General features: G+C 33.6%; 1 protein-coding gene across 3 annotated transcripts in view; it reads right to left on the bottom strand.

The window, feature by feature from the left end:
- Positions 1 to 14,131, bottom strand: part of DNAH12 (dynein axonemal heavy chain 12) — a 139,512-nt gene that overhangs the window by 70,681 nt on the left and 54,700 nt on the right. For 2 of the 3 annotated variants that reach the window (XM_072941527.1, XM_072941526.1), the window contains 7 exons: positions 13,745 to 13,990; positions 13,318 to 13,437; positions 11,185 to 11,294; positions 8,555 to 8,738; positions 8,267 to 8,407; positions 4,753 to 4,836; positions 4,019 to 4,207 (listed from right to left, as the gene is read on the bottom strand). In XM_072941527.1, coding sequence (XP_072797628.1) covers positions 4,019 to 4,207; positions 4,753 to 4,836; positions 8,267 to 8,407; positions 8,555 to 8,738; positions 11,185 to 11,294; positions 13,318 to 13,437; positions 13,745 to 13,990 — 1,074 coding nt within the window. The remainder of the gene's footprint in view (positions 1 to 4,018; positions 4,208 to 4,752; positions 4,837 to 8,266; positions 8,408 to 8,554; positions 8,739 to 11,184; positions 11,295 to 13,317; positions 13,438 to 13,744; positions 13,991 to 14,131) is intronic. The other variant, XM_072941525.1, reaches the window with a different exon arrangement.

Genomic DNA, 14,131 nt, shown 5'->3' on the forward strand with positions numbered 1-14,131 from the left:
GCAGGGGAAACCACCTATACACAGACATGGAGATGTGGGTAGACACACTGTGTTAAAGGGTTCTGCAGGATGTGAAAATAGGGTGTGAAAGAGCAATGGCAAGAAATAAAGCTTGACAAGGAGACAGGGGTCAGATCCTGAAAGGCTTTATAGACTGTATTAAGGATCTCGTGCTAAGAGGAAGAGGGTGCCAATGGAGGGTTTCAAGTAGGGGAGTAAATGGAATGAATTTGTGCTTTGGAATACTCATTCTGGTAGCAGGATGTAGACTGGACCAGAGTAGCTCTACTATATTGATTCAGCTAGGAAATGAAAAAGGTCAGAACTGTGGCTACTACAACAGGAAGAAGGGGGGTGGTCAAAGGAATTGCCATGGAGAGGAGAGGGCAGATATAAAAGTTAGCAATGAAGGAAAGTCAATAGATGTTGGGAATTAATTATGAAAAGAAAATCTAAAGCTCATTATCAGAAAGATAAAGTCAATTTTGTATTATTTACAACATACAGTATTAGAGTTTTAAAATATACAAAACTGAAAAATGATTATCTGTATATTTTCACTATGAGACATTGTACAGAATCTTCATAAAGTGATTTTTTTTCTTTTATGCAGGAGATTTTCCTACCTCCAAAATAGTATTTTGGGATGAAAATCTACTGAATACCTTTTTCCCTTCTCTATATCAATATATTTATTTATATGTAAGTAACTAATACATGTATGAGTGTGTGTATACGGTGGTCCCCAAAAAGATATGCCCATGTCCTAATTCCAGAAAGCCATGAAGGTGCTCTTATTTGGAAAAAGGGTCTTTGAAGATTTAATTAAGTTAAAGATCTAACGATGAGGATATCATTCTGGATTATGTGGTAGGCCCTAAATTCAAAGTCATAAATCCTTATAAAAGTCACACAGTGGAGAGACACACAAAGTACAAGGGCCATGTGAACACGAATGAAGAGACTAGAGTTATGCAGCCACAAGTCAAGGAAAGCCTGGAGCCAAAAGAAGCTGGAAGAGGTAAGGAAAGATTCTGCCTTAGAGCTTCTTCCAGAGGAAGCACAGTACTGCCAAAATCTTGATTTCAGACTTCTAGCCCCAGAACTGTGAGACAGAATAAATTTCTGTTGCTTTAAGTCACCATGTTTGTGGTAATTTGTTATGACAGCCCTAAGAAACTAAAACAATATGTAAAACTTTCTCATAAAATACTATATGCATGCATATATGAGTTTTTAAAGGTACATATTTAAAATACTTTTGAAATATGGGAAATAATTGGGATTTTCAAAGATTTAGTCACCATAGATTTATCCAAAGAGTATAGCTGGAATAAATTTTACCTCTGGCTTATTCAGATATAACTTGAGCAATATAAAACCAAAGATGGATATTACTATAACAGTGCTGGGTAAACCACTTCTAATTCAACTATAAAAGTTAAAGAACAAAAGTATTAAAAACAACTATAAAATTATATTAGTGGATACATATTATAAATAAATGTTAATTATGACATCAATAGCATAAAATGTGGGGGGAGGAGAGATAAAAGTGAAGAGTTCTCATATGCAAATAAAGTTAAATTATTGTCAGCTTAAAATGGCCTGTTTTAAGATATTACATGCAAGTCTCTTGGTAATCACAAACTAAATACTTATAGAAGTTACACAAAAGAAAAAGAGGAATCAAAACCTATCAGTACAAAAGAACAACAAAACACAAAAGAAGATAGCAAGAGAAAAAAGAGGGGCAAAAGAACTACAAAATAAACACAAAATAGTTTAAAAAATAACAATAGTAAATCCTTCCCTATAAATAAATACTTTAAATGTAAATGGGTTAAACTCCTCAATAAAAAGATACAGAGCGGCTGAATAGATTTTAAAAAAAAGATCTAACTGTACCCTATCTATAAGAAACTCACTTTATATTCAAGGACACATTTGGCTGAATGTTAAGGGATGGAAAAAGATATACTACTCAAATTGTAAGCAAAGGAAAGCAGGAATGGCTACACTTAAACAAAGTAGACTAAGTCAAAAACTGTCTCAGAGACAAAGAAGGTCACTACATAATGATAAAAATGGTCAGTTGAATAGGAAAATACAACAGTTATAAATACATATACACCCAACATCAGAGTACCTAACTATATAAAACAAATAAATATTGACTGATATGAAAGGAGAAATTGACAGCAATACAATACTAGTAGGAGTCTTCAATACTCCAATATTAATAAAGGACAGAATATCCTGACAGAAAATCAGTAAACAAACAGTGAACTTGAACAACACCATAGACCAAATATACACATATAGAACTCTTCACCCAACAGCAGAATGTTCATTCTTCTCCAGTGCACAAGGAACATTCTTCAGGATAGATCACATGTTAGATCATAAAACAAGTCTTAACATGTTTAATAACACTGAAATTATACCAAGTATCTTTTCCAACCAAAATGGATTGAAACTAGAAACCAAAAATAGCAAGAACATGGGAAAATTAACAAATACATGGAAACTAAATGAAATACTCTTGGACAATCTCTAGGTCAAAGAGGAAATCAAAAATATCTTGAGATAAATGAAAATGGAAACAAAGCATACCAACACTTATGAGATACATCAACAGCAGTACCAAGAGGTCAGTTTATAGCAATGAACATTCTCATTGAAAAAGAAAAAAAGATCTCAAATAAACAACCTGACTTTACAACTCAAAGAACTAGAAAATAAGAGCAAACTAAATCCACATTTGGCAAAAGGAAGGGAATAATAGAGACTAGAGCAGAAATAGAGTATAGAAAACCAATAGGAAAAAAATCAACAAAACTAAGAGTTGTTTTTTTGAAACAATAAACAAAATCAACAAAACTTTAGCTAGACTAACCAAGAAAAAAAGAGAGAAGACTCAAATAAAATCAGAAATGAAAAAGGAGATATTACAATGGATACCTCAGAAATAAGAAATAATAAGGAATTATTATGAAAAATTATATGCAAACAAATTGGATAACCTAGAAGAAATGGATAAATTCCTAGAAACATACAACCTACCACAACTGAATCAATAAGAAATAGAAAGCCCAACAGACCAATAACAAAGAAGGAGATTGAAGTGGTCATCAAAAACTTCCCAATAAAGAAATGCTCAGCACCAGATGACTGCACAGCCAAATTCTACCAAACATTCAAAGAATACAAATTCTTCTCAAACTCTTCAAAAAAAAAAAAAAAAAGAAGTGGAAGGAATACTTCTAAATTCATTTTTTGAAGCCAGCATTACCCTAATAAAACTAAATCTAAAAGTTGAATACATAGAAGCAGGAAGCGAGGTGGGAGAAATAGGGAGATACTGAGCAAAGAGTACAAACTTACAGGTATATAAGATAAATAAGACTAGAGATCTAATGCACAATATGATGATTATAGTTAATTGTATCGATACAATACTGTATTAGCACTGGAAATCTGCTGAGAGTAGACTTCAGGTACTCTCACCACATACACATACACACACACACACACATAGCAGCTGTTTGAAGAGATATGTTAATTAGCTTGACTGTGGTAATTATTTCATACATATATGTATATCAAATCACCATGTTGTACACTTTAAGTATATATAATTTTTATTTTAAAAATTTAAAAAATTAAACAGAGGGATAAATTCATGTGCATGCATACACACACATACACATCTGAGTATGTGTATAACTAGATGAATCTAAATAAGATCAGTAGGTATTATCAATGTCAATTGTTGTGATATTATTGCAACAAAATGTTGCAAAATGTTACCATGGGGGGAAATTATGGCATGTACATGGTATCACTCTGTGTTATTTCTTACAACTGCATATGAATCATGGATTGTCACAATAAATATTTCAATACATGTCTAAGGGGAAACTGATTTTATTTATCCTACCATTCTGACTTTAGACTTAGTCACATTGAATGGGAAGTCAAGAAACTTGAGTGGGTAAGAGAATTACAGTGTTACCTTGCATTTTTTCTTACGAAGATTTAATGTGGGCTGTATTAACCAGTCAAAAAGTCCCCTCAGAAGAGCTTGATGTTCTGGTTCTTGTAGAGGTCCTTTCAGTGAATTCAACCATGAAGACACAAGCGGTTTCCATCCCAACTGTGAGGGCTCCAAATAAATCATGCCACAGCGGCTGACAGTGGCAGGCTAGAGAAAAAAGACAAGATTTCCTTCTCCAATCTAGCAGTTATTAACTACTTCCCTGCGTGACTTACAGGGTCCTTCATGATCTGGCTCTTGTCTTCCTCTACAGCCTCGTATACACTAGACAAAACTATTTGCAGTTACAGTTCCCTGGAAATGTCATGGCTCCAAGTCTTTACAAGTCATCTTGGCATATTTGGAATGCCCAGCCTCAACCAATCTCCCTGGAAAAGTCTTACCCATCAAAATCAGATCAAAAAACATTTTCCAGTGTTCTCCTCTACAGTTCCCCTTTTGGGCACTCACTCCCTCCATATTCTTAGAGCACTTACATGTAGCCCTATATTGGGATATATATATTTATATATATATATTTATTAGCATACTTCTCATCCTCTCTAAATGAGCACACGCTGTATCTTATTCATCTTTGTATCCTGTGCCTAACTCACTTTCTGATACATAATAAAAAATACTTATTGACTAAGTGAACAAATGAATAAATGAGCAAACAAACAAATTACTGTTAGATTAAATCATGGACTTACTGAGGCCTGGGAAAGGTCCATTGCTTCAAAGATGAGGCTCATTTGAGGGGACATTTGAATGATTTCTCCACTCATAAGGCAAAGCTAAAGGCAATTTTTTTTAAATGTTAATTTTTTTTAATCTCAAACTTCTCAAATAAAAATTTATTCTATTTATTTGTTAAAATATCTCCTGTGATATAATGGAGTAAGTATTAGAAGGAAAGCCAGAACATCTTAATTGTAGGTCCTGCTCTGTCAATTACTTAATAGGTAAGCAAATATATAATACCTCTGAGTCTCAGTCTCTTCATCTATAGAAAGGGATCATTTTTCTCTCACAGAATTAGGGAAGAGGGGAACTACATGACATTTAAAAAAACCATAAAATTCTAAACAAATGTCAGTTTTTGTTATTAATAAAATTACATAAAATATTCCTGATTTTATAAAGTTGTCATAAAACATTTTTATTAACAAAAAAGAGAAAAAGGAAAGATAGAGAATAATATGAACACTCACATATCCAAATCCTAGATTTACCCAATGTTAACATTTTGCCATATTTGCTTTGTCTCTTTTTTAAAGTATTTTAAAGAGCATTACTGATATCATGGCATTTCACAACCACATATGTCAATATTCATCTCTAAAAACAAGGACTTTTTTATATAACCATAGTAACATTATCACATCTAACAAAGTTACCAATAATTCCTTAACGTCATCTGATACTCAGCCAATACCCAAATGTTCTCAGTTGTACCAGAAGTGTCTTTTCAACTGACATATTCAAACCAAAATTCAATCAGGATCATGCATTGTGTTTGCTATGTTCTCTTGGTCTGTTTTAATCTAAAACATTCCTCTTTAATAAAATATGTAAAAAGCTGAATTTATCAACTGCATCCTTTCTGCCTAATTCCTATCTTGTCCATTATGTTAAAGTCTTTCTATCTTCTCAGTCTCCTTGGCTTCCACCTTTGGAATTATCATTAAGTTTTAATAATGTTGTCAGTAATTATAAATTGTTGATATTCCAAATTAATTGCATTATTAAGTCTTTTAAATTCTTTCTCTCATTTTTCAGTGTTTCCTCTCTAATTCTACAATCATTATTCTATTCCCAGCTTTGTCCCTATCTAGTTAGTCAACAATGCAGCATTTAACATTTCTGGATCTGTTTCTTATTTGTAAAATGAATGCATGCCTAGTGCTGGACTGTCCCATATGATAGCTAGTAATCATATGTGGCTATTTCTTTTAATTTTAATTAGTTAAAATTAAATAAAATTTAAAATTCAGTTCTTCTGTTGCACTTAGCCGCATTTCAAATGCTCAATAGCCACATGTAGCTACTTTATTGGACAGTGTGGATATTTCTGTCATTGCAGAAAGTTGTATTGGACAGGGCTTGTCCAGAATACTTTTAACTTTCTACCAGATTATTTCAGCAAATATTCTCCTGCTTGCTACAAATTTGGGGAGGTGGAGTCAACATTTTCCTCATTCCCTTATGCTATTTCCCAACCACTTCTACTCCACCCTCCAGTACAACACTTGATCCTTTGACAATCCTTGCTTGGCTAAATAAAGCCTTTGGTGGTTGGCTCAATCTCTTTCTACTATAACTCTGTCCTGATCCAGTCAGTGTTCATGAAGGGAAACATCTCAACACAGCAGCCCCCCAGTACCCAACTACCTTGTCTTCATGTATCTTTCCCCTACTACTCCATTCCAGTCATCCACTTTATATACCCGGAACCTTCTCTCCTGGAACACCACGTAATTCTGAAATAATAATTTCAAGCATTCCAGTCTCTGTTCATCACCTCCTATCCATCCCAGCTGTCTCACTCATTGACTCCTACTACATTTGCTCTTCATTTTCACAGGGATTTTCATATCCCTGTTGTTTTCACTTCCTTCATTAGGTAGCTTCTATTCTATGGTCCAGCACTTCTATCATTCTCATGCCAGTATCTTTAAAGTCTTTCTCTATTTTCAGTCTAGCAACATTATCTACACCCACATCCAAAGTGCTTAGACTGATATAGAAAATCTCACAAAAGGCAGACCTTGGCACTACAATTAATAAATAATTCATGGTCTTCAACTCCATCATGTTCTCTATAACAAACACTCAGATGTGCTTCTATGTTTTCCTAGTCAGCTCTCTTTCTCATTTTCCATAATGGCTAATTTAAATCTTCCCCTTTCTACTCTAGTGTACAAAGAACCAGGGTCTACCACTTCACAAAGAAAGAATAAATCATTGAAAGGATTTGCCTTTAAATTTCCACTATCAAATCCATACATTCACCTTTCCTGCCTCCGTCTCATCCAACATGAGATTATTCTTTCACCTGACTCTGAATCCTTAGACTTGACTCTACTGATTAACATTCTCTCTTCTGAATCATCACTACTTCTTGTCTGCTTACTTCCGCCTCTTAGCTCAATCAATATGACTGAATGAATGAAAAGAAGGATATGAAAAAAATGACCAACCACCTGTGATTAAGTACTGGAGTATATGTTTGAATATTAACATTAAAAACATTAAATTTGCTGCTTATTTAGTAGTTATTTCATATAAGTATAAAAATAAATTGTGATATATTAACATAGTGGAATACTAATACAGACATAAAAGAATACATACATATATAAAATGGAACTCTAATATAAATATCACAGATTACTATTCAACCAAAAGTAGGAAAACACAAAAGAGTATGATTCCATTTACACGAAGTTCAAGAGTTGGCAAAACTAGTTTATCACAATAGAAGTCAGAACAATGATTGCCCCTGGGGAGGTTGTACTGATTGGAATGGGACAGGAGTGAACCCTGTAGGGTGCAAGGAATTTTATGCAGTTTTATCTAGGAGATGGTTATGTGAGTGTACAGATATGTTAAAAAAAAATCAGAATCTAAACTTAACATTAGTGCACATTTTATAATTTACATATGTAATCTCTCAATTAAAATAAATACTATAAGAGTTCCATTTTGTCATTCTTTTGTATATCTCATAGTTTCTAAGGTAATGTAACACATATAAGCACAGAAGCAGTTGACCTTTTCAAAAAAGAATGAGGGCTTTTAATTTTCTCATAAAATATTAGTTTAAAGTTCTATAAGAAACCTTAAGACTAGAGTCACTTAACAATTTATTATCACTCATTATATTACTATGCCTTCCTACTAAAGCAGTAGTTTTAATATATTCATATTCTATGAAAAAAATGAAGCAAAGAACTTACCACAGCAGTTTTCATTGAAAAGGTAATCTATAAACTTAGTCAACTTGCTGCATCCTTCATCTTAGATATATAGTATGAAATGATTAGCTGTTGAACACATAATGTTGCTTAAGCATGTCTATATCTGCTTTGCTTTACCTTTTTTTAATTGTGATTAAAAAAAAACCCATATATTTACCATATTAACCATTTTAACTTTACAGTTCAGTAGCGTTAAGTATATTTATATCATGCATCTGTTTTGTTTTTAATCATGATGATTTACCTTTTTATTATCATCCAGTACTGTGTTCATGCTCTCTATCCACAAAGTGTCAATGGGACCATCAAATACAACCCATTTCCGATCAGGTGTTTCTGATAAAGCAAATTCTCTGAAAGTGTTAGCCACAATACCATCAGTCCACTGAGGAGGGAAAAAGAGAGTTGGAAAGCTTCCTTTATAAAACTATAAAGTACATTTTGTATTATAAAATAATACAAAAACATTTCAAATTTCTTGGCTTAATGTACACTGTCAGCAAGAGTTGAGAATGTTTATACTGCAGTTTACCTCATGAGACACTGGGTCAAATTGTCCAAAAAGTTGGCCCATAGTAATGGATTTAGGGTTTACAGTCCTATAAACAACCTTTTCTTCCTCTCCGTAGCCACGTTCATTCATAAGAGTTAGAGTATCAGCCAGCATATGCAGAACTTTTGTTTTAGCAGCAAAAGGCTCTCCTACTAACATAAAACTATTAAGGAAAAGAAGTAATTATACAATAAGGTTCTAAAAGAATAATGGTTAATTAAATTATTTGCCTATATATTGGTATATAACATTTTACCCTATGATCATTACTACACATAATCTTTAAATTATATGAGTTTTTCTCAAATATAAGGGAAATAATTAAGCTTCTTAACTGATTGATCTCTAAATCAAATTCTCAACATTAATACCATTCTCTACAAAAGAGTATAATAAAAAAATCTCCAATGAAAATAGAAATAATTGTGCACTCTTAAAATTTTTTAAATGACTTGTGTCTCCAAAGGAGAGAAGTAGAAAGGATCCCCTTTTCCTCAAGTTTTCACTTGCTATAGAAGTTATTAGTGCTCTTTGCAAATACTTCTGAATCTCCCCTCTCCTGGCACATGGCAATATTTCTTACCCTCTTGTGGGAATTCTAGGTGACTAAGGAATAGTATGTGTAAATGATGGGTGTTACTTCCTACTAGAGGTGAGATAATTGCCAGTGAGGGAAATTACAGACCTCTCTCTTTCCCCTCTAGCACAACTGTGACCCATAATGTTGAGAAGCTGGTGCTCCAACAGCCTGGGACCTGAGTAGCTATGATGAGCAGAACCTCGTTAAACTATAATGGAAACAGTATGAACTCGAAATACACTTTTCTTTTTAAGTCACTAAGATTTGGGTGCTGATTGTTTCTACAGAATAACCTAGCCCATCCTTACTGGCTGAAATTGGTACCTAGAAGTAGGGGAAGGTATTCTTGCCATAATACAAAAGACTAAAATAACTGGCACTGGCTTACAGGCTAGGTTGTGGGAGGCAAATTAACTGTTATCAGAGACTGAAAGATTGGCAATTAATGTTATGCAACAATGAAACATTTGGTAAATTTATCACTTGAGATAACCTGGAAGATAGATAATATACCTAACAGAACTGCAGTTTTAGGGGGAAATGATAGTAAACAGAGTATTATTAGTAAATATTGGCAGCTTATGGCTGTATTTAACAAGGAACTACAAAAGAAATGAGTCCAGGAAAATATGGCCACTTTGCAAGCAGGAATGAGTCAAGGGAGTCTAGAATTTCATAGACTTGAGGGACCGAATGAGGCAATTTATTCTCATCTGCAATTAATAAAAGATAAATTGACAAAACTTTTGAACAACAAAGATCAACTCAGTCTAGCATCAAGGATCAAACCAAGGGTAGGGTCATTGTATAACTTTATTAAAACCTATGAAAGATTAATATGGTTCCCAGCAATCACTTCAGGATGACAAAGTAATTCAGGGAAAATAGAGTAGAAGTGTGGCCCTCTCACCTAAGCCCGATAGGTTCAAGGATACTACAAGAAAGTTTAGAAAGGCTTGAAAATGTACATAATACAAAGGGTTTTTAAAAAACTTCTCCCTTCAAAAAAATCATGACCTTTGAGACCTCAACTTTCTATAGGTAGTAAGCAGGAAGAAAATATTTCTCAGTTCCCAAAAATATTTTCTCCTTTGTCCAGGTCACATGTGATCAGGGAAGAAAATGGAGATGGAAAAACATCTCAGAAGGTTGAACCAAAGTCCACAGAGGATAGGTTACTGGAAAGCCTCTCAGAGAGCAAAATTGAGCAGAAGTAGATCCAGGATTTATGGGGATTTAAGTTTATACAATTGGTTGGGGGAGGCTCTCTAAGGGAAAAATACACATATATATGTAATTATGAATATAAAATATCTAGTCATTTTAACGACACCTTATATAATAGATTATGTATAAAATGATTATGACTCCCTGAAGGGGCCTCTACAAATAACAGGTTCTAAAGTTTAAACTCCAATAATTTCACAGTCAGTCTCTCTCTGAACTGGGACCCCACATGCCCAGCTGAGTTTCAGAACTGCTACCATTAAGTTTGGCTTTGTCTCCTATTCTTCGGTTTCTGAATGGGAGTGTTTGTTCTGGTAAGCCCACTATTGTAACACTGGATGTGTGCAGGGCAGATAACTTGTCTTTTGCAATTTTTAGGTCTCCGGATCAAGTGGAACAACTCCTAAATCTGATACATCAACTATCATGCATCTCCTAGAGATCCTGAACTATGAGTCTGGTTCATTGATTGACTGGAACTTTTAGGTTGTTTCCCTAAGAAAGAAAAAGCATACTTTATGTGCATGAAGTAGAGCAAATAACATATCTGATGATCAAATGGGCAAACTGTGGCAGTCATTAGTGCTTTATCACTGAATGAGCACTCCTTACCAATCCTTTTTGGACATACAGCATGGGAGAGAAATAAATCTTTGTTTTTAAGCCAGTGGGATGGAGATTGGGGGTATGCTAGCCTACCTATGACACAAAGTTTGCTGAGTCTTGGTTCACAAATTTTAGTTGTTTTAATAATCTAACTTAAAAATAACATGTAACTATGGTAGACTGTCTATAATCTTACCCATGTCTAACAATCATCATTTCATATGTCTGGATCATCTTTTCAAGAAAAAACTTAACAGGCTGAAGATTGTGTACTCTGCAGGCTTCATGAGCACATTCCAAAAATTCCTAAAATCAAAGAAAAATGGAATTCATTTCTATAAAATGCTATTATAAATCATGTCATATATGTCTTACAAATGTAGACTTTTCATTTAGAAATAAGAAAGTTGTATCTTCTTATATTTACAAATTATTTAAAACTTAACTTTTTTAATTAAAAGGGGGAACAAATAGAATTAAAATACTTTAAAAATATTAGTATTCCATATTGTAAGTTATGAATGATCATGGCACCATAGCATTAGGTGTATGCTGGATGCAAACACGCCTCTTAATAGTATTTTCTAGAATTTCATTTTTGGTTAGAATACAAAAAGACATGTCAAACAACCTTCCACACTGTAGTAAACAGAAATAAACAGAGAGGCTATAAAAATAAAAATTTTAAAGATACAGGAGTGCTCTGGGCACAAATCAGTCTAAAGAAACTAAATTTCAGAAAAGGATGAGCCTTTCCTAGATGAACACAGGTCAACAGCTAATTTTGCCTTTGGGAGCAAGCATAGACGCAGTTGGACACTGGGTTGGGCCTGCTATAGGCACAGGGACTTTGCTCAAGTAAGGAGAAACCAACAGATATTTTAATGGACATTTGGGCTTGTGTGACAGATTTGAATCTGAAGGAGCCTCAAATGCAAAGCTGGTTTTCCACTACCCATGTTTTGGCTGAGTGTGAAGTAACACAAGATATCCAGGGCTTAGCTGGAAAGGCACACAGAGAGAGATTTTCTTAGTCTTAGGATGCTTATATGCCAAAATGCTGTTAGAGGAAGGACCGTATTATACAGTAGGGCAATTCTCACTCTAAAGACATTTGAAACCAGAGGCAAACTAAAGCTCAATAATTCTGCAACAAAAACTCTGGCTCAGGTCAACTCCTGATTGAACTGATCAGCTGCTCAATCTAGCTATTTAACAAAGGAAAAACATGGTCTTTCTGCAGGAAAATAATACCAGTTCAGCCTCTACAATTATTTCCTACACAATTTTTTAACACAAATAGATGATGATCAGTAGGAAAAAAAAAAGTAAATAAAACAAACTTACAGGTGAGCCAAATGTCATAATTGGCAGAGAAGAACATTAAAATAAGCTTTGTAAATGTGTATTACAAGAAAATACATAGTATGACAAAAAACAGATGAAAAGATGAAGAATTTAAGCGAAGAAATGGAGTCTTTTAACAAAACCAAAAAAATTAAATTTGTGAAATTAAGAACTCATTGGATAGGCTTATTAGCAGACTGGACAAAGCCAAGGAAAGGATTATTAATCTTAAAGACACGTCAATTAAAGTGTTCAAACTAAAGCACAGATTAAAAAAAAAAAACCCAGCATAGGAGACATGTGAGACAGTATAAAATGGTCTAACATAACAAGTAATTGGAGTCCCAGAAAAACTGGAGACAGAAAATAGGGTAGAAAAAATATTTTAAAAGATTATTACTGAGAATAGTTTAGCTTCAGCCATACATCATCTATCTCATTAAATTGAGACTGTTTTTTGTAATTAAGTTTAAGATTTATTTTGATTTTACATTATATAACATCTATAAGAGGTAGGCACTTTTCTTATGTGTATACATATGTGGCCCTCATTATAAAGTCTATATAATTTAAATGAAATTGGAAATGCACATGGTTTGTTTCCTTCATAAAAAAAGGCAGCACATTACTTAAATGTGAGGACCAAATACTTATATTAGCTATAGGATGTTCTGCCACTTAAGTTTATCATCTTTTCTATCTGCTAAAGTATATAATATAGTATATAGTAGTAAACATTATAAATCACAAGATAGGAAATAAAATACTTACTCTCTTACAATGAACATTATCTTTGAATCTTGTTAACCCAGGTATCATATAACATAAGGCACTAAAATTTATTCATCCTCATGAATTAAAGTGGCCAAAATAGGGATTTATCCTCCAAACAGACTAAAACACTCATTTAATTAAACTCTGAAAACTATCATCACCAGATGAATTTATTTGCAGATCAAGTCATTCTCACAGATTTACTTACATGATAGTCAGCTTCAGGAAGTTTAACACCGGGAAATAAGTCACTAGTTATTCCATTAAATAAGGGTATATCATGTGATAAAAACTTTGGTTCGTTTACATCTTTAATTGATCGAAGAAGCTAAAACCATCCAAAAAGTGCAATGTAAGTTAATTGCCAGTGTTTGCCTGTCCTCTCAACCCCACAAAAAGTCAAAGTTTCTTTTATGCTGCTCCATGAAATCCCCATAGTAAAAAGCCAATGTTATGCTTATCAAACCAAAAGGCCTTTGGATTCACATAAAGTATAATGAAAAACAGAATGCCAAAACTATCAACCCCATGTAAAAGGCTCAATGCAACAACTCTCTTTATAGTTCATGATCAACCTTGCTGAAAAAAATTATCTTTCTACTGAAACTTTCACTATGTATACACTGAATACTTACAAGTATATCTTCATCTTCATTTGGAAATTTTAGTTTTAGATTTCCAGCAGCCACTAAAACTGCTTTTACTGCTCGCATCCCATAGTCATAATGAAATTGTGATGAGAGCTGCTCTGAGCAGAGCCTGTAGGTCATTACTATCTTCACAGATAGAGGTTTTGCATTCAAAAATCCATAGGAATAGAGGGAGATTTCTGCTATGAGGGCATAGTTTGGAACCATCATAGCCACTGTTCTAAAAAGAACCTGAAGTATATAATAAATGAAATATATTATTTACATAAAGAAAACCGTTTTTAAAGCTAAGCATAAGCACCCAAAGATGATGTGCTGACATTTAAGTTTATTCCTCCAAAGCAGCACCTTTTCGTTAACTCTAATTTTTTC

Source organism: Vicugna pacos, chromosome 17 (assembly GCF_048564905.1).
Source record: "Vicugna pacos chromosome 17, VicPac4, whole genome shotgun sequence".
Classification (NCBI taxonomy): domain Eukaryota; kingdom Metazoa; phylum Chordata; class Mammalia; order Artiodactyla; family Camelidae; genus Vicugna; species Vicugna pacos.